General features: G+C 38.1%; 1 protein-coding gene across 1 annotated transcript in view; it reads left to right on the top strand.

The window, feature by feature from the left end:
- Positions 1-19,965, top strand: part of LOC126262257 (centrosome-associated protein CEP250-like) — a 490,208-nt gene extending 470,243 nt beyond the window's left edge. The window contains exons 18-19 of the mRNA XM_049958743.1: positions 10,027-10,176; positions 18,978-19,965. Coding sequence (XP_049814700.1) covers positions 10,027-10,176; positions 18,978-19,031 — 204 coding nt within the window. The 3' untranslated portion in view covers positions 19,032-19,965. The remainder of the gene's footprint in view (positions 1-10,026; positions 10,177-18,977) is intronic.
- The last annotated feature ends 958 nt before the right edge of the window (positions 19,966-20,923 follow it).

Raw genomic sequence — 20,923 nt, 5'->3', positions numbered from 1 at the left:
TGAATATATGTACATTATTAATTTGCTTTTTTATATTGATCAGCAGCTTATTGTATACATTTATACCTGATTCAGCAACACCTGTGTGTACTCTCATCAGAGTAGTAGATCCTTAGTGGAAATTTTTCATCTGCCTTGTGCTGTAGTTGTGAATGTCACAATTATTCCAAAATTATTCCTTGTTATTGACTGGAAACATAATCAGTGAGTATCAGTAAATATACCAAGAGACCTGAAGAGATCCCTGCAGGACATCATGTTAGAGGCCCCACGTATTGGTCTCACTACTCATTTCTGAAGTTTGAAGACTTTTTCGACTCTAGCAGTGTTTCCCCAGAATATTATACTGCATGAGAGTATAGAATGGAAATACACAAAATATGACAGTAGCATTATTTCTCATTCAAAAATGAGAAATGGCTCTTAGTGCAAAACTCTTTGAGCTAAGTTTATATCACCTATATAAGACAACAAGTGTCTGGTGCAGTTGTTAGATCAGTAACTGCTACTTCAATGGCAGGTTATCAAGATTTAAGTGTGTTTGAATGTGGTGTGATAATCAGAGCATGAGCAATGGGACACAGCATCTCTGAGGTAGTGATGAAGTGGGGATTTTCCCATATGATCATTGCATGGGTGTACCGTGAATATTAGGAATCTGGTAAAACATCAAATCTCTGACATTTCTGTGGCCGGAAAAATATCCTGCAAGAATAGGACCAATGATGAATGACAAGAATTGTCCAACATGACAGAAGTGCAACCCTTCTGCAGATTGCTGCAGATTTCAATGCTGGGCCATCAACAAGTGTCAGTGTGTGAACCATAAATGAAACATCAACAACAAATAATAATAAATTATTATTATTTTTCAGCGCTTTTCATTCCGAAACCTTGGGGGGGGGGGAGGAGAGGGGAGGGGAGGGGGGGGCAGACTACTGCCCATGATTGCTCAGCACTTCTTAGCCAATAGGAGTTAAACAACTTTTATTCCTTTATTACAATTTGTTTAAAAATAGTGCTCTTGATTCATTTGGAACAGCTTAACATTAATTTCATCTTCATTGTTAATGTAATGAGAGTACAATTATAGATATGCAATATTTTGAAATAATAAATCATCATAGGTGTGATGGTAATAAGGAAAATAGCAAATAAAATCAACATAAAGAACATAGAACAACATAAATATGAAGGGCTTATTTCAATAGTGGTACAAGTCCATTACCTCCACTTTTCTGACTATAATGCTTCTGAAATTAATGAGCCAAACAAACAGAAAGAAAGGTTCATCTCTAGCAAGAAGCCATATGCTTGAATATTTCTGGTATCTCAACTGCAAATTTTTCAGTGCTCATTTAACTTTAGGACACTGTATCTCAATATGAACAAAAATGGACTTGTACCACTATTGAAATAAGCCCTTCATATAATAAGTGATGAGTTGCTGTTTTTGTGGTCTTCAGCCCAGAGACTGGTTTGATGCAGTCTCCCTGCTACTCTATCCTGTGCGAGCTTCTTCAACTCCAAGTAACTTCTGCACCCTACATCCTTCTGAATCTGCTTAATGTATTCATCTCTTGGTCTCCCTCTATGATTTTTACCCTCCATGCTGCCCTCCAATACTAAATTGGTGACACCTTGATGCCTCGGAACATGGCCTACTAACCGATCCCTTCTTGTAGACAAGTTGTGCCACAAATTCCTCTTCTCCCCAATTCTATTCAGTACCTCCTCATTAGTTACATGATACACCCATATAATCTTCACCATTCTTCTGTAGCACCACATTTTGAAAGCTTCTATTCTCTTCTCATCTAAACTATTTATCGTCCATGTTACACTTCCATACATGGCTACACTGCATACAAATACTTTGAGAAGAGACTTCCTGATACTTAAATCTATATTCGATGTTAACAAACTCCTCTTCTTCAGAAACACTTTCCTTGCCATTGCCAGTCTACGTTTTATATCCTTCCTACTTTGATCATCATCATTTATTTTGCTCCCCAAATAGCAAAACTCATCTACTACTTTAACTGTCTCATTTCCTAACCTAATTCCCTCAGCATCACCTGATGTAGTTAGACTACATTCCATTATCCTCGATTTCTTTTGTTGATGTTCCTCTTATATACTCCTTTCAAGACACTGTCCATTCCATTCAAATACTGTTCAAGATCCTTTGCTGTTTCTAACAGAATTACAATGTCATCGGCAAACCTCACAGTTTTTTATTTCTTTTTCATGGATTTTACTTCCTACTCCAAACTTTTCTTTTGTTTCCTTCACTGCTTGCTCATTGTATAGATTGAATAACATTGGGGACAGGCTACAACCCTGTCTCACTCCATTCCCAATGACTGATTCACTTTCAGAATTTGAAAGAGAGTATTCCAGATAACATTGTCAAAAGCTTTCTCTAAGTCTACAAATGCTACAAACGTAGGTTTGCCATTCCTTAATCTATCACTAAGATAAATCATAGTGCCAGTATTGCCTCACGTGTTCCAACATTTCTATGGAATCCAAACTGATGTTCCCCAAGGTCGGCTTCTACCAGTTTTTCCATTCGGCTGTAAAGAATTTGTGTCAGTATTTTGTAGCCGTGACTTATTAAACTGATAGTTTAGTAATTTCCACACGTATAAACACCTGCTTTCTTTGGGATTGAAATCATTATATTCTTTTTGAAGTCTGAGGGAATTTTGCCTGTCTCATACATCTTGCTCACCAAATGGTAGAGTTTTGTCAGGACTGGCTCTCCCGAGGCTACCAGTAGTTCCAATGGAATGTTGTCTACTCCCGGGGTCTTGTTTTGACTTAGGTCTTTCAGTGCTCCTTCAAATTCTTCACGCAGTATCATATATCCCATTTCATCTTCACCTAGATCCTCTTCTATTTCCATAAGACTGCCCTCAAGTACATTGCCCTTGTATAGACCCTTTATATACTTCTTCCACCTTTCTGCTTTCCCTTCTTTGCTTAGAACTGGTTTTCCATCTGAGCTCTTGATATCCACAGAAGTGGTTCTCTTTTCTCCAAAGGTTTCTTTAATTTTCCTGTTGACAGTGTCTATCTTACCCCTAGTGATATATGCCTCTACATCCTTACATTTGCCCTCTAGCCATCCATGCTTAGCCATTTTGCACTTCATCTCAATCTCATTTTTGAGACGTTTGTATTCCTTTTTGCCTGCTTCATTTAATGCATTTTTATAGTTTCTCCTTTCATCAATTAAATTCAATATCTCTTCTGTTACCCAAGGATTTCTACTAGCCCTCATTTTCTTTATCTACTTGATCCCTATTTCATCTCTCAAAGCTACCATTCTTCTTCTACTGTATTTCTTTCCCCTGTTCTTGTCAATTGTTTCCTCATGCTCTCTCTGAAACTCTCTACAACCTCTGGTTCTTTCAGTTTATCCAGCTCCCATATCCTTAAATTTCCACCTTTTTGCAGTTTCTTCAGCTTTAATCTACAGTTCATAACCAATAGATTGTGGTCAGAATCCACATCTGCTCCTGTAAATGTCTTACAATTTAAAACCTGGTTCCTAAATCTCTGTCTTACCATTATATAATCTATCTGAAACCTTCCACTATCTCCAGGCCTCTTCCACATATACAACCTTCTTTCATGATTCTTAAACCAAGTGTTAGCTATGATTAAGTTATACTCTTTGCAAAATTCTACCAGCGGCTTCCTCTTTCATTTCTTAGCCCCAATCCATATTCACCTACTACATTTCCTTCTCTCCCTTTTTCTACTATCGAATTCCAGACCCCCATGACTATTAAATTTTTGTCTTCGTTCACTATCTGAATAACTTCTTTTATCTCATCATACATTTCTTCAATCTCTTCATCATCTACTGAGCTAGTTGGCATATAAACTTGTACTCCTGTGGTAGGCATGGGGTTTGTGTCTATCTTGGCTACGTTAATGTGTTCACTACGAACCTATTTTTTTATTCATTATTAAATCTACCCCTGCGTTACCCATATTTGATTTTGTATTTATAACACAGTCCTCCTGAGTAGTCCCCACCCAGAGATCCGATTGGGGACTATTTTACCTCTGGAATATTTTTCTCAAGAGGATGCCATCAGCATTTAATGATACAGTAAAGCTTCATGCCCTCGGGAAAAATTACGGCTGTAGTTTCCCCTTGCTTTCAGCTGTTCGCAGTACCAGCACAGCAAGGCTATTTTGGTTAATGATACAAGGCCAGATCAGTAGGTCATCCAGACTGTTGCCCCTGCAACTACTGAAAAGACTGCTGCCCCTCTTCCGGATCCACACATTTGTCTGGCCTCTTAGCAGACACCCCTTTGTTGTGGTTGCACCTATGGAATGGCTATCTGTATCACTGAGGTACACAAGCCTCCCCACCAATGGCAACGTCCTTGGTTCATGAGGGGAAAATGATGAGTAGGTAGCAAAATTGTTGTTGCAACCATAAGTATTGGATGAGTTAAAAACAGTTGAAAAAGTTTTTATGGAAACATGGGAGGAAACCAAAAGAGGTATGAGGCATAATTAAAACCAATTAAAATAATCAGAAATGAGTAACATAGGTGATTAGATGTGCCGAAGGCTTGAGGAGGAAGAATTCTAGGTCTTCCATGTCTGGTCATTTTGTTAGCATGTGTCATTTTTAATTCACACTTAATTTCATTGTTCGATTTGTACTGGTTTTACATTCACTAAATCATGAAGTGTGTTGCTTGGTGTCATTTGTGGTAGTCATGAGAAATTATGGAGCCATTTTCTTTCTGTCTGATACAGTTGCTTAACCACTGCATTTGATATTCCTCCTAGGGGGATGCTGGCATATTATAGAACAGGTCTGATGAAGGTCTTGTGTGAATTGTTGTTTCAACACTAGGCAGTGAAAGTGTCCCTGTATGTGTCGTAATAGTCCTTGTCATTTCCTTGTCTTGTCTAGATGGTAGTTTAGATACGTGCTCCAGTTCGTATGTTTGTCAAGGAACATGCTGATAGTCCTGGTAATGCTGGCAAGCCTCAGTGATGAGTCCCAGAATGTCAGTTGTATGACTGCATCATTTTGCTGTCTTTTCTTGGTTATATGTCTGTGTCAGAAGAGTATTATACGTGTTTTTGTTGGGTTTGGCCTGATTCTCCATTTGTGCACCCAGCCTTCCAGTCATCTTAGGTATATCTCCATCTTTCTCTTTGTTATGGTCGTTCTTAGAGAGGTGCACCAGTATGTGGTATCATCTGCATATAGCACAACTGTCTTATCCGGGGCTATTGTGGGGATGGGGACGGCTGGTGGATGCCTGCCGTGTACAGTACGTACAGTAGCAGTGGCAGGATGCCACATCGTGGGACGCCTGCTTGTGGGGTGAATAAATGCGATACCGAGGTCGAAAAATGGACCCTACAACCCTATCTGTTAAGTATTTTTTGATCGTGGAGCCCATTTTTGTTGTACTCTCCAATTGGCACAGCTTACAGAGTAGGCCATTGTGCCACAGTTGACTGAAAGCGCATTCGATATCTAGGAAAACTGCAAATATGCACTTCCCAATGTGACTCCATTGGGTAGCTTGAATAGAGGGTCATTGGTGGAATTCCTGCTATGGTAGCCTTAGAAAGTCTTTAGTCTCTACATATGTCCTTAATAAGTCTGTTATTATTCTTTCCAAGATTTTCCCTAACATGTCTCAAAGAGAAATTGGCCTGTAAGATCACGAATCAGTTCATGGCATGTCAGGCTTATTGTAATGGTTCTGCCCATCTTCCAGCTGATTGGGAGGATCTTGGTGTCAAGGCAGTAGTTAAACAGTAAGGAGAGAATGGGAATAAGGGCAGGGACGGGTGCTTCCTCACATGGCTTCATCTTATGTCATTTTGTCTGGGGGCAGAGTTTCATCCTGTTAGGATTTCATCTATTATTTCATCATCAGTTATTGGTTTGGTGAAGGAATGGTTGCCTTCTGTGTCTGCTCTAGACAGACTACAAATCTTCAGCTGCCACAAGTACTCACAACACTTAAACACCTTGTAGAAGTTGTTATTCTCTAGAAATGAGAAAACTTCCTGCTGCAAGACCTCTTTAAAAATGTCTGCCTGTTGCTGTTTCTCCTTTGTCAGCCCACTGTTCATTATTAGTGTATTGGTGGTGGTCTGTTTTTATCCTGTCAGTGTTTTAAACTGATTCCAGAACTTGCCTCTGTATGTGTATTTGAGTTGAGAGTAAGTTTTGTCACATTCTCATTGTTGGAAGGTTGAGATGATACATTTTATGAGATCGTCCAGTCTGTCCTGTGTTTGTCTCAGGTGAGGATTGCTGGATCATCTTATCTGTCTCTCTAGTTGTCTTTTATGTCGTATCAAGTACACCTTGTGACAGTCGATTACACTGAAAATATTTGCCCTGTGCAGTTGGGAAGCAAAATCTTGAATATTTGGGATGGGATAATTATCTACAATTGTTCTGGTGCTAAGCACCTGATAGTCACTGCAGAGGTGGAAATTGTCATCTTTCATAGGCACCAAATGAATGGGTGACGACCAACTACTAGAAGAAGGGCGAATAGTCTTACTCTCTGAAAGTTCCTGAATAACTGCATTGATGTGTTTAAGTTTTTCCCGGTTTAAATGCTTAGCCTTTGTGCACACCAGTGGACCTCCCATGGTATTGATTCTATGGACAGTACCATTGTTGATTGCAAACACCGAGAGGGAGGATGGACCCACACCTGATGAGGTAATGTAATGCACACACCTGTATGTCCCAGGCTGGCAGATCAGCAGCAGTGGCAGTGATCCACTGGTAGTCCTTGTCGTGTATCTCAGTGGGGTACTTGTGGTGCTGCGAACACAGTTTCTGTCCGGAAGTAGAAAAGTCACGCGACATCAGCAGCGCGTGCGAGGAGGCGGAGTGGGGGCTGGGGGTGTGGCCATGTGTGACTGCTGGTGACTTGCTAATGAGCATCAGTGAGCTTGGCTTGCATGGCAGCGATGTGTAAGCGGGGGGCTTCATTGCTGTCCTGAAGCTCATTGTTGTGTGATTTAAGAGAGAGAACTGCAATGGTGCCTTCAGCTAGGTCACACAATAGAGTGGCGGATGAGAGGGAAGAAATATCGTGACCGGTGGTATGGTCTACCGAGTTAAAGATTAGTGTACCTCATTGTAGGTTAGGTGAAAGAGCATGGGCTAAGAGAAAATCTACCCCGAGCACGGGTTCATCCACATCGGTAATAATGAAAGTCCATTGTAAGTGAGTATTAATGTCCTGCAGTTGAAGGTTTAAATTAGTCATGCCTTGGGATTGGACAAGGAATTATTGGCAGCTCAAAGTGAGGGGGGGGGGTCAAGGTTGATGCTCAAATTTAATACCTGCGGACAAAGGTATAACACTGACCTTGGCCCCGTCTTGACTAGAAAAAAAAGACAAGACACTGTGTCTTTCATGTACAAGTGCCCTGGAGCGTGACATGAAGAAGTATTAAGAGACAGGCATCTGTGCGATGCAACATGGCCCATAGCTCCTGAGTGGGGTCGCAGTATTAGTTTGGGAACATGCATGGGGAATGACATTTCTTAGCTGCGTTGCCAAAGTGGGAATGGAAATAACACTGAGCAGAATGGTGCTTAGCATCGTGCGTCCAGCCGCCTGAGGCTGAAGTGTAAGTGGAGTGGTTCATGTTTGTAGATTCCTCCGATGGCAGTGCTGCAGTAGAGCTGGTAGGAGAGGAGTTACGGTAGTGGTTGCCAGGCAGCATTGGGTCCGTGCACATGCGTGGAGCGAGTCGTGCACACTCTTTACTGAAAGATAGAAACTGCAGCACAGGTGTGCCATCTCCTGAGGCCTGAAGCCCCCCCCGAGGGGGTATGTGGGGGTGGCAAGATGTTGTAAACCTGGTCTGCGATCTTCAGTTTAGCATCCAGTGGAGCCAAAGTTAGATGGAGAAGGTGAATTTGAACTTCGCAAGGAAGTTTGAGCAAGCAGATGGTCTGAAGTGTAATGTCCGGCATATGATGTGCGTCAATTGTTGCACGGAGATGACGCCAGAGATGCGATGGGGTTGCAGAACCTAGTGAGTCGTGACTGATGATGAGGTGGATAGCTTCCTCTGTAGATCTGGTTAGGCGCTCGAGGATGGTGTGTTAGGCAAATGCATATTTGTCCGTAGCGGGAGGAGACGCCACAATATCGCAGATGAGGTCCGGTTCATCATGGAGGTGACATAGTAAGCAAAGGGATTTAGAGTTGTCGTCAGCAATGCCATGTAGCTGCAGGACGTTGTCGACCAAGGCAAACCATGTGTGCGAGTGTTCCTTGTGAAGGGGTGGTAGTTTAGGCCAACAGATGGGAAAGTCTTAGCATAATGGTTTGTCAGAAACTGTCGCTCCTTGTCTGTAGTTCAGCAGCGTAACTGGCTCAGGTGCAGTAGTGGTGTACCAGATCATGACTCTGTCAGTGGCACGCGGCACGGTAGGCGCAGCTGGCTCAACCATGGTTGAGAAATCAAACTGACTCAACCATGGTTGAGAAATCAACGAGTCAGGCATTCAACAGAGTAATGCCAACAGGTGTAGAATGGACCAGTGAGGAAAAGTCGACCATAGTCAAACGATGTCCAGGAAACGACCGAGTGCATTGAAATTGTTAAAATCACATATCGTTTGTGGAACACACGTGGCAGATGAGGCATCAGAAACACTCGTAAAGCAGATGCTGGTAGTGTGGTGGGGGGAGCGGGGGGGGGGGGTGTAGGGTATGGGGGCTGGTGCAAATTCTGGAGATCCAGGATAAACATGAACTTTTCTGTCATGAATGTCCGGCTCAATTTGTATCACCACTGACCCGGCTGGAAAGTTCACACTGGCACTTGGGAAATTTGTAAACATAGTCATTGGTGTTTTAGCAGATTGTGTCGGCCATTGTTGAGCACTCAGAACATATGAAAAGTTCACATTCAACGTAAAATGTTCGCATCTGAAGTTTTGTGCATGAAAAATGTTCTGTTGGTATGGGACACTGCCACACAATGGCTCATTCATGTAGGATAATAAAAGTTATTGTTCATACCTGATGCCATCACACATGGTTATGGGAATGTATAAGCACTGTCCTGTTGAGTACAGCTAGCCGGTTATTTGTAAACTGCATCAAACTATTCTGAACACAAAGTGGATGATAGGAAAATGATGCCGGAGCATCCATTGGAAAACCTAGTTGGCTCATGTGTGGTGCAGTGAGTAGCAAGTGATCCATTGTGTACTGCACAATGGAATGAGAGTTCATTGTAGCACTTGTGAATAAATTTGGGGTCACCAATATGGGTTTTGTGTTGTAGGATTGCCAGATCTAATGATGTACACTATTCCACATGTAATAAGCACTAGTTTATTGGTCCAAAGCTCATATAAAGAGATATACACATCTTGTTGATTCTCCATACACATGTGTGTACCATTCTGTGTGTGACCACAGGCTGCTCACAAAGAGCTTGAAAAACAAAGATGTTGATACACGACTTGGTCGATAGCTGCCACAAACCCATAGAAACTCAGAATATCAACATGCAAAACAAATAAAACACTATGAACTTATGCACTAACCCAATAGCTGACACTGCCTGTAGAAGCAGTTTGTAAGCATTTTGTCAATCTATTAACTTCCATCCTTGGTTTGTTCATCATTCCTGGAGGTTCTACTTTAGGTTGGAATGTATTGTACACAATTGTTGATCGTATGTGAAGAAAAGTTCCTTCTTAAAATTTCAAAATTTTTTCATGTTTCGTGTAATATTGTTGATCCCGTTCATGTAAATGATTCTTTATTCACAGCTACTTCATTCAGAGATAATATGATTTTAGCATTCACATTTGATTACCATAATTTCAGTTTTATCACACAAACAGTTTATCCCTTTTCTCCAGTCTTGCTTTTTATTCATCCCCCACATTTCTAAGCAGTAAACATATTGTTTAGTTCTGTTCGCATGGTGAATAACTATTCTTTTATTGCTTGTCTTATATAGAATGAACAGAGTGTTCGGCTGCTGCAAGAGTATTCCCTGCCAGATGTAGAGCAGTTCACATCATCTGTAACAAATCTCATTGAAGCAGAAGATAAAGAGAAAGAAACCACCTCCAGTAATCAAAATGGTCATTCACATCACGAGGAAGAGGTAATTATGCTAATCTAATTTATGAGGATGAAACAAACAATAAATCTGTTGGTTCTATGATTTCAATGTTAATTATTACTATTTTCTTTTCTGTATGTTGCTTTTGTGTCATTTCAGTCTTGTTATAATTTATTTATATACATTGTTTTAGATTTGTTGTTAAGCTCTTAAGCAATATAATATAATATAATCTGATACAAAGGCCATCAGTCACCTCACCATGTCCAAATGGCCTCATTTCATGAAGCTCTTATGTGAATATGTATATTAACTATGTATGAGAATGTGTGCTCTCATTGCAAAGTTCACTGATTAAATATTCCCATGTTGTCAGCTGAGTAACAGCATAGCCTTGATGCCAAGCTTTGAAAATTCTATATTCACCATTTTAAGACAAGAATGATATGTAGGAAATTTGTTGAAATATTGTTTCAAGATGAGGCTATCACACAGAAGATAAACCAAGAAAATTGCATCAATATTATCTGTAGTTTGTGATAGCATGGTGCAAGGTTTCAGTTTCAATTATACTCACATCAGGCTTTAAATGAATATTTTCAGTTCAACTTTATAATACAATATTTACTATATATATTTTAGTCACTTTTTTCCTTGTATAGTGTTGCTATGTTCTTTTATTAATGTATACATCTAATTTTTCCACACAATATCTTTCCCTGGAGATTTCATGTTATTTTCTTCATTGATACTTGCACATTTCATGGTTTGATAAACAGCTCCTACTTTCCTAAGTATCTTGTAAGATCTGTTTATTTAATCTGATTTTGTGTTTCTCTTCCACATAATTTTCTTGATGGGCCTTGGCATTCTCGACAACCTTCCTCCATTCATCTCTGTTTTCTCTTGCATCCTCATATCTTGTCTTTGTAATGTGAGCCAGCACATTATCCAGCCATGATCTCTTGGTCAGTCATTCCTTCTAGTGGAATACAATCAAAAAACAAAAAAGCTAAATCCTGTCTGAAAAGGCCTCAGACGGCCCAACGGTACTGTCTGACCACTATGTCATTCTTGGCTGCCTGGCATCACTGGATGCCAATACTGAGAGACAGGGGTTCAGCACATCTCTCTTGCCTTCGTGTCATCAGTTTTCGTGACATGGAATCACTTCCACTTGTTCAAGTAGCTCCTAAAGTGGCATACTTAGGCTGAGTGCATTCCTGGTAGATTAACAGCAGATGGCAACCCAGGTGATCATCTAAGTGCCAACCACATCTGACAGTGCTTAACTTCGGTGATCAGATTGTCACCACCATAGTATTGCCATTGACGGAAAACAATCTGTCTTTCATTATTTGTTTGGGCATCCAGTCATCTGTTGTCCTCTCCAAATGCCTTAACCATCATATTCTTTCAGATTTAATAAGTTTCACTATATCCTTCCCTTATGTACATTCTTCTGTTTTATGGCTACATCTTACATTCCATCTGTCTGCCTCTCTCAGTGGTCCATAAATTTTTCGCAAGAATTTTCTTTCAAATGTCCTTAGATTGTTCATATCTGCATCTGTCATCATCCACATTACTGAGACATATGTAACAACTGGTCATACCACGTAGTAGTACGCCCTTGTAATTAGAGAATCCTTAAATACCTGCAAGTTTGAATAATAACGGGCTCTGTTTCTCGCTTGTATCCTTTCTCTAATACAGAGTGTCATATTATTATCACTAATTGAGAGGACACCAGGATATTAGGAGCAACTGACAGCCCTAAAACATTTATTACAGGCCTTCAGGTCATGTTGTGTTCTTCTAGCATTGCCATGTATTTCGTCTTGTTTTTGCTCCATCGGAATCCAATATTTCATTAATTTACGTCTCTTACCACAGTTGTAATATCATCAGCATATGCACATATTTGACTGGATTTCATCATTATTGTTCCTCTCTTGTCTGTTTTGTGTATTAAACTATGCAGTGCTAAATTAAGCAGGACTGTAGGAGGCACCATCATGATGCTTCATTCCATTTGTAAATCATTTTGTTATTCACATTTACTTTTGCCTTTGTGTCTTTCATTGGTATTCAGGTAATCTTCTCAGCTTCTTACAGATGCCTAATTCTTTTAGTGCTTTATGTATAGCTGACAGGTTTTAACACTATCAAAAGCTTTTCTAAAATCAACAAATAGAAAGTGGAGATCAATTTCACGTACATAAAATTTGTCCATTATATATCTAATAATAAACAACTGATCAGAAGTACCTCTATCAGACTGGAAGCTATATTTATCTTTATCCTGTATTCAATTTCACAAGCTAAGTTTCCTTCTTTCTTGCATATAGGGCATGTTATTCAAGTTTTCCAGTCCTCAAGCATGCTTTTATTTATTAGTGCATGTATTTCACATATTATAGGTTGACTGCCAAATTTTATAAGTTGTGAAAAGATAGTTGCTACTCACCACGTAGCAGAGATGCTTGAGTCGCAGATAGCACAACAAAAGCTTATTTTGTTACAGTCTTAGCAGAGATGCTGAGTTATCAGATAGCACAACAAAAGCTTATTTTGTGACAGTCTTTTTGTTGAGCATGTCTGCGACTCAGCATCTCTGCTATGTGATGAGTAGCAACATCCTTTTCATAATACTGTTACATTCCATCCTGGATTATCCATTGTTTGAAATTTTATAAGTTCTGACTCTATGCCATCTTCACCAGGTTCATCTCTTGCATTGTTGACCTTTTTGCATCTTCCCTTTCCTCTTCTCTTACCTCTACATTCTCCTACTGTTCTTGTGGATCTTTTGATACTTGATCTGAGCTAGTATTCAGCATATCTTCAAAATATTCTGCCCATCTCTGCAATATTTTTTATTTCTCTCTGATTGTCCCACCATTTCTATTTTTACATGCCATTTGTGTTGATGGAAAATTTTTCCTCATCTTTCCTACTGCATAAAAGAATTTTCTTGTTTCACTTTGTTCCTTTAGCTCTTTTTTCTTTCTTTTTCTTTTTTTTTGCATATCTTATGAGCATTATACCCTAATTTTTTTATGCACCTACATATTTTGTCTTCATGTATGAATCTTACCAAATTATCAGTTTGATGAGTCATGGTTGTTAGATATGAGAGGTGTTCAATAAGTAAGACAACACATTTTTTCTCAGCTGATTTCAATTTAAAAAATGTGAAATTTGCTATAAGGGCATCACAATGAAAGGAGATCATGTTGAAAAATAGGGGTTTGAAGCCATGAGTGGGGAATGATATGGTATGTTGTAATTTGGAATTCTGAATAAAATGAACATACTTAAAAAAATTAAAAAAGGTGTTGCCTTACTTATTGAATGCCCCTTGTACTAACACAATTTATTTACAGAAGAATGGAAAAACTGGTAGAAGCCAACCTTGGGTAAGATCTGTTTGGATTCCAGAAGAATGTATGAACACACAAGGTAGTACTGACCCTATGACTTACCTTAAGGAAATGAAAGACAAAGCTACCTTTATAGCTTTTGTAGATTTGGAGAAAGCTTTTGATGTTGTTGATTGGGCTACATTGTTTGTAACTCTGAAAATATCAGAGGTGAAAGCCAGGGGTTGAAAGATTATTTACAAATTGTACAGAAACTAGACAGCAGTTATAAGAGTCGAGGGGCATGAAAGGGAAACAGTGGTTGATATTTATTTACTTGTGTTCCATTGATCCAGTACACAATAGAATTATGCGGATACAGAATGAATCATAATTATACATGGGACTGTACTAAAGATAGTAATAGATACAAACTGTAATATGTGTATAGGAACAAAATATGCTAATGATTACAAGCTTAGGCATTCCCAATAATAAACACAGGTATAAAACAATCAAATAATAAATTACAATTATCCATACTACATGTTACAGTTTTGATAGAATTAAAGTACATCATTAGCCTGAGCAAAAATTTCTGTTCTAACATACATTATTGTGTTCCATTACAAAGTGGTAATAGCAAATATTACAAGTACAATGTGTCACATCTAAGTTATGCATTAAAGAATTCATTAAGAGAGTGAAAAAGAATTTTCCAGAAGCTAATCCTTTAATTTTCTTCTAAACTGTGGCATTACACTGGAGGGAAGCAGGACAGTGTTGTAGCATATCTCTGATGTTATTCAATCTGTACATTGAGCAGCAGTGGAAACAAAAGAAAAATATGGAGAAATAAATAAAGTTCAGAGAGAAGGAATAAAAACTTTGAGGTTTGCTGATGGCGTTGTAATTCTGCCAGAGACAGCAAAGGACCTGGAGGAGCATCTGAATGGAATGATGAGTGTCTTGAAAGGAGGACATGAGATGAACATTATTAAGCAAAACAAGGGTAATGGAATGTAGTCAGATTAAAACAGGTGATGTTGAGAGAATAAGGGCAACATAAATTTCCTGGACATTAGCTTAGAGATAGAAGGCAGTAACCATAAATTTAAAATTTACTGAAAAGATTCCTTCACTGACACTTTCATCCCAGCTTCCTCCCAACGTCCAACAACCTAAAAACAAGCAGCATTCCATCACATGATCCACCGTCTCCTTTCTGTCCCTATGTCCCAAGAAGACTTTGACCAGGAACGTAATACAATAAAAACAGTAGCCATAAATAATGAATTTGACCCCAACACCAATTATAATATTTTGGCTAAAAACATGAAGAAGAAAGCCAGGTCCCTACTGTCCCCAATGAAAAACACAGACAAACAGGAAAATAAATGGTGCAGATTACCTTTTATATGGAAAATATCACATAGCATAAGTAACATCTTGAAGGCGAAGGGTTTCTCTGTGTTTTTCTATGTCCCTCAGATAATAGGTAGCTTTTTGTTCAATGCAAAAGACAAACATCCAGCTATCACAAAAAGTGGGGTTTATAAAACCACATGCCATGAGTGTCAGTCTTGTTACATTGGGCAGATGGGGAGGGCAATCTGTACCAGGCTTAAGGAACACCTCAAAAGCTGGAGGATGAGGAAGCCTGGTTCGGCCTTTGCAGAACATTGCCTGAACAATAATCATAAATACACAATAGATGTACAAGTCCTACACACAGAGGAAAGGGGGGCCAAATTTGACCAATTTTAAATTTTAGAAATTAAAAAAACCGGTGGGTATATCCCCACACCTATTATTAAATGAGCAAACCCAATTCAGTTATTCATCTCTTTTACACGAGATCACAACCCCAGGATAGAAGCAAAACTTTGGGCCCCAGTCCATTGTAGTTAAAAATATCTCGGCTGATGCATAAGTTTAGTACGGTCACTGTAGTATAATTGGTGAATGTGTAATAATGTGTGTAATTTGTTAAGAAATGGTCATTTTTGTAATTGTACATTAAACTATGGATCAATACCTTAAAAAGTTGAGATTATCTTTGCCTTCTCATCATGTTTCTGTGTGAATTCTCACCTTTGGGAATCAGTAATGTACTTGAAAACAGGCTTATAACTCAAAACCTAGGTTGTGCAATAACATTAATAATAAATTGTGAAACAAGGCTAAAAATAGCGTTTGTTTAGTTAATTTATATGTTTCATCAAGAACTGACAGATGATTCAATTAAAATGATAGATTTAAGCATTAGAAAGTCTTTTCTGAAGGTACTTGTCTGGAATGTAGCCATGGAAGGAAGTGAGGCATGGGTGACAAACAGTTAAAACAAGAAAAGAACAGAAGCTTTTGAAATGTGGTGCTACAGAAAATTCTGAAGATTAGATGTGTGAAGTGCATAACCAATGAGGAGATACTGAACAGGATTGGGGAGAAAAGAAATTTGTGGCAGAACTTGGCTAAAAGAAGCAACTGGTTGATAGGACACTATCTGAGGGATCAAGGGATCACTAATTAAGTACTGGAGGGGAGTGTGGGGGGTAAAAGTTTTAGAGGGAAACCAATGGACGAGTACAGTAAGTAGATTAAAAAGGATGTAAGTTGCAGTAATTTTCAGAGATGAAGTGGCTTGCACAGGACAGAGTAACATGGAGAGTTGCATAAAACTGGTCTTCAGACAGAAAACCTCAGCAACATTTCTTCTTGTTTTTCTCTGTAGCATTCCCAGTCTTGCTACATTTTATGTTGTATTGTTAGTCTACATTTGTCATTAAATCACTCATTTCCTTCCTTTCTTCCTAACCCAACTGTTTCTCTGTATCCTCTTCCATCTACCTAGATATTCCATTGATTCCTCACTGTCTGTTAGGACACCTTTAATGTTTATTTAAGACAATATTATGAAAAAGATAGACTGCTGTTCACCACATAGTGGAGATGTTGAGTCGCAGATAGGCACAACAAAAAGACTGATAAACAAGTAAGCTTTTGGTCAAAAGCCCTCTTCTGAATTAGACAAGATACACACACATACATGCAAATGCAACTTACACACACACATGACCACTATCTCTGGCTACCGAGTCCAGACTGCCAGTCTCCTTTTATTAACAGTCTGCAGAGAGTTTTGTTTATAAGTTCAAATTCCAAAAGACTTTTCCTAATCTCTCTTGTTATTATAAATCCTGTCCCATATAGACCTGTTCTTCTTTATGGTCCACAATAGAGCAGAGTTAGTTAGTTAGATGGTTGCATGTTCCATTGATCAATTGCATGGTACGGAAGCCATTATGATGTGGAATGTGTCAAGTGCACAAGAAATGCACATGTGATACTTGATTTTTTATTCATCTATGGTATAGAAGGAGTTGTCAAGGAGATATGATTTCAGTTTATTTTTGAAGCTATTACTGCTGTCTGTCAGACATTTTATTTCATCTGGTAATTTGTCAATAATTTTTATACCAGCATATTTTACCCATTTCTATGCCAAAGATAGGTTGAGTAAAGGATAGTGTAAGTTTTTTTTTCTGGTATTATAATCCTGAGTGTCACTGTTGTTTTTAAACTGGCCCATGTTGTTAAGAACAAATTTCATTCGTGAGTAAATGTACTGTGAGGCTGTTTTAAGAATTCCCAGTCTTTTAAAAATATGCCTACAAGATATGCAACTATGAACCCCACACATTATTCTAACCACTTTCTTTTGAGCAGTGAATACTTTTTGTCTAAGTATTGAGTTACCCCAAAATATTATTCCATATGACATCGGAGAGTGAAAGTATGCAAAGTATGTTAGCTTACTAATATCTATATCCTCAAAATTGGCAATTATTCTGATTGCAAAAGTTGCTGAACCTAGTCGCTTTAGAAGATCCAAAATATTAATTTTCAAATTAAGAATATGGAGGAATATCTATCTGTCCTTGCTCTTGCCGTCTCACTTCTTGTAGTGCCACAATATTGTACGTAAATTTCATGACCTCTTCCAGCCTTTCTTTCATTTAACCAGGTTTCAAGGTTATTCAAATATTCTAAGTTACTATTGGCCAATCTTTCATCTTTTTCCTTTGCTGAAGTCATGTTCTGTATGTCTCTCCATTATTCGAGGCCCTTGTGGTTGTTCCATAACATGACCACATCCTGGTGGACATGGGTTTTTTAGCATTTACTCCCATAGGGAAGTTGGCTTCTCTATGCCTTTTGAGTTCTCCCTGCCCTATGGTGTGGGACACACTTCACCTGGCTTCTCTATCAAGGCCTGCTGGGCTTGAGAGGCCCTGCTGGTATCTGAGCTACTGCCAGCATAGCCCTCAGCTTCTCTGAAGCACACAAACTGCCCTGCATGGCGGTGAAAGTGTCTTGAGTAAAGTGCTGTCCCATTGTAGGGAACAGCATCAATGATTGTGTCAATCATCCATGCTTTCGACAGCACTATTCTTGTGACAGTGCCATCTTGACTCACCTTTCGTTACAGACATACTTTGAAACTATCTCAAAGAAGTTCGCAGTTTCCCTGAAATGGAAATTACACTACAATCCTATACATCAGTAGTTTATTGCTGCTTATGATGAAGATGGCAGTGCAAGCTTTTGAAAGCTCAAATATCTGTGGGTAGACAAATGTATATTGTAACTTTGCTGTCAAAGTTGTGTTGTTCAGAGTGCACTGTAGAACACATACACAGAATTACACAAGTTATTGAAAATGTGTGTTCCTGAATAATGTGTACTCTTGCACAAAAACGTGTGCATTATTCAGGAATACACATTATCAATAACTTGCCAGCAGCCATAAAAAGCTTAAAAACCAATGAAATTCAGTTTAAGAGAAGCCTAAATGATTTATTGGTGGCCAACTCCTATTCCATTGATGAATTTCTCACTAGAATCACCTGAATTTGTGTGTGTGTGTGTGTGTGTGTGTGTGTGTGTGTGTGTGTGTGTGTAAAGTACGATCTAACTTATGTACCATTTCAGTGCAGTAATGTGTTCATTGTAAGTAAGTATTGTAGTAGTTCCATTGTATGTTTGTTACCTTATAAATTTAAAAAAATTTTTTTTAATTTTATATTCACTTGGGGCCTATGGAAGATACATTAACTTATTTTTTTAGTTGTAAATATTTGTCATGCATTATTGTTTTTCTGACATATTCTACATCCTGGAGGACCTCCTCACTATGGATCAAATGGAATGAAAGTAAAACTAATCTAATCTAAACTCTCTCCTCTCTTCTAAAAATTCAGTGGCTGTCTTTTCTCTTGCTTCTCTTGCCATTGTTTACATTTCAGCCAAGGTTTTCCATTTTCACACTGAAAGCTTAGAGATATTATTTGGATAGATATACCTTGCAATACTGAGAAACTTTAATTTCCAATTTGTAATGATTATGTTTACATTAAATTTACAACCAGAAAAACATGTCATTGTTATATTATACAATTTTTTCTCCTTTTATAGATTGATCAAGACAGTTTGGAACCCTTGAGCCCAGATTCTACCTTAGGTATGTGAAATGTTTTTGGTTATCATCGTTCTTCACAAGTAAAGAAGAAGTAGTTTCAAAAAGGTGCTGTGCGTCCCTTATACCTGAACATTTCCATATGCAGGATGTCTGTGCATATCTTCTGAAACAATTTTGTGTCCAAATCAAGATATGAACATGAAGATTTCATAATAAAATGTGCTGCACTTATTTTGCACAATAAGTTCCTCCCTGTCTATAAATGCACTGCCATTAATGGCCCACAAACTATGGGAGTCTGGCCTTCAGCTGACAGGTTGATTTAAGTGCATCACAGTTTTTGAAATGGTGATATTCACTCTAAAGACATTGCTAGCACACGGTATGTGTGTATTTTACAACCGCATATTTAGTTAATTGGTGCCGTAACATTTTGATACAAACATGTGAGTGAAGTGTGTGTGAAATGACAACTTACTACTTTGCAAAATGACTATTTGTGCTGTGAGTGAGAAAATGACGTGTGAAGAAAAAATGAGTTTCTGACATCTCCTGCTTATTATAGCAATAATACACGCATGCCACTTAAATGCAGAAAGCAGTGTCTACAATATTTTTTAGCCTTGTTACTGTACTGTGAAAAAGGAAAGGAAATGTGAAATGTGGGGAGGTGTTGACAATAAATAAAGCAACTCACTGAACCATGTCTTCCTATGGTGGAGAGTGCTTTAAGAAAGCACAAGCTGGGTAGTGATTTGGAAGAATAAAAACACAAGAGAAAGTCATATTAATGTGTTTTTTTAAATGACTTTCACTTCAAAATGCCTTCTTTGCTCGGGTAGACTATTTTCATTTCTTTTTCAAAATAACAATGTGTGTGATCTGTTTTGATTTTCAACATTTATGTAGATTTCATAGTAGTTCTGTATTTCAGTAGAACTGTTACACAATGTTAGATATCATTCAATGAAATAAAACAGGAAATTTTCTAGTGCATGAGATTTTGTGAATTAAGTCATTGCTCTCTCAGTTTTTTTAATATCTGAGTGAAATTAATTTTAGAAGGAATGTCAAATTGCACAATTTTATTACTAAATATTTCCAACATATTGTGTGCTGTAGCCACATTGATTAAATGTATAGTGACAGATAATAGATATAATTTTTCCAACAGAACAAAAAGTGTTCAAAAATATTTTTTGTTGATAATAGTTGACTGTATAAAAATTGAATATGCAGTGGCATGATTACTGTTATAGAATAAATACTGACCATATTTGATTGCATTTTCCCATATGATAAGGCCGATGCCATTATTATTTATAAACACCAAAGTATTTGTGAAATAAAGAAATTTGGTTAGTTTCACTACACAACAAATGTCACTATGGGAGCACTGCAGTCATTTATGGATTGAATAAAAGTCATTCTTTGTACATATTACTATATGACGTTGACTGACTTTAACGAAAATCTGTTGTATGTAATGTGGCACTATTTCTTGTAAGTGAAGGTGCATAAGGTATAAAAATGTTTGTGGTCAAGGAAAGAATGAACTGTGTTCGTGCTTTGATCAGCAGAGAAATGTACGGATCTGTTGTTAACAAGATATTCCAGTACTTGCTGAAACTAATCAAAAGCTGCCTATAACATTTAGAGGAATATGCTTTTGGCGAGTAAAGTATGGATTATTTCTTTAGAGAATTAAATACATCCGTCTGGGTGGATTCCCAGAGTTTAAGCAACTCTATCAGTACTGAACTCCAAAATGCAAAAATTTATTTCATTGCAACCTATTCTCTTCCTGTATAGTGCTTTTTGAACATTTGAAGTATGTACTTCTCTAACCTTCCATGTAGCCATGTGAGTTTCAAGGTCATGTAAAAGATAACTAAGAGGTTTGAACATGTATTTATATAAATTTAAAAACTCTGATAAAAAC

Source organism: Schistocerca nitens, chromosome 6 (genome assembly GCF_023898315.1).
Source record: "Schistocerca nitens isolate TAMUIC-IGC-003100 chromosome 6, iqSchNite1.1, whole genome shotgun sequence".
Lineage (NCBI taxonomy): Eukaryota > Metazoa > Arthropoda > Insecta > Orthoptera > Acrididae > Schistocerca > Schistocerca nitens.
Note: the sequence above shows the minus strand (reverse complement) of the source record. Positions and strands in the feature narration are given on the sequence as shown.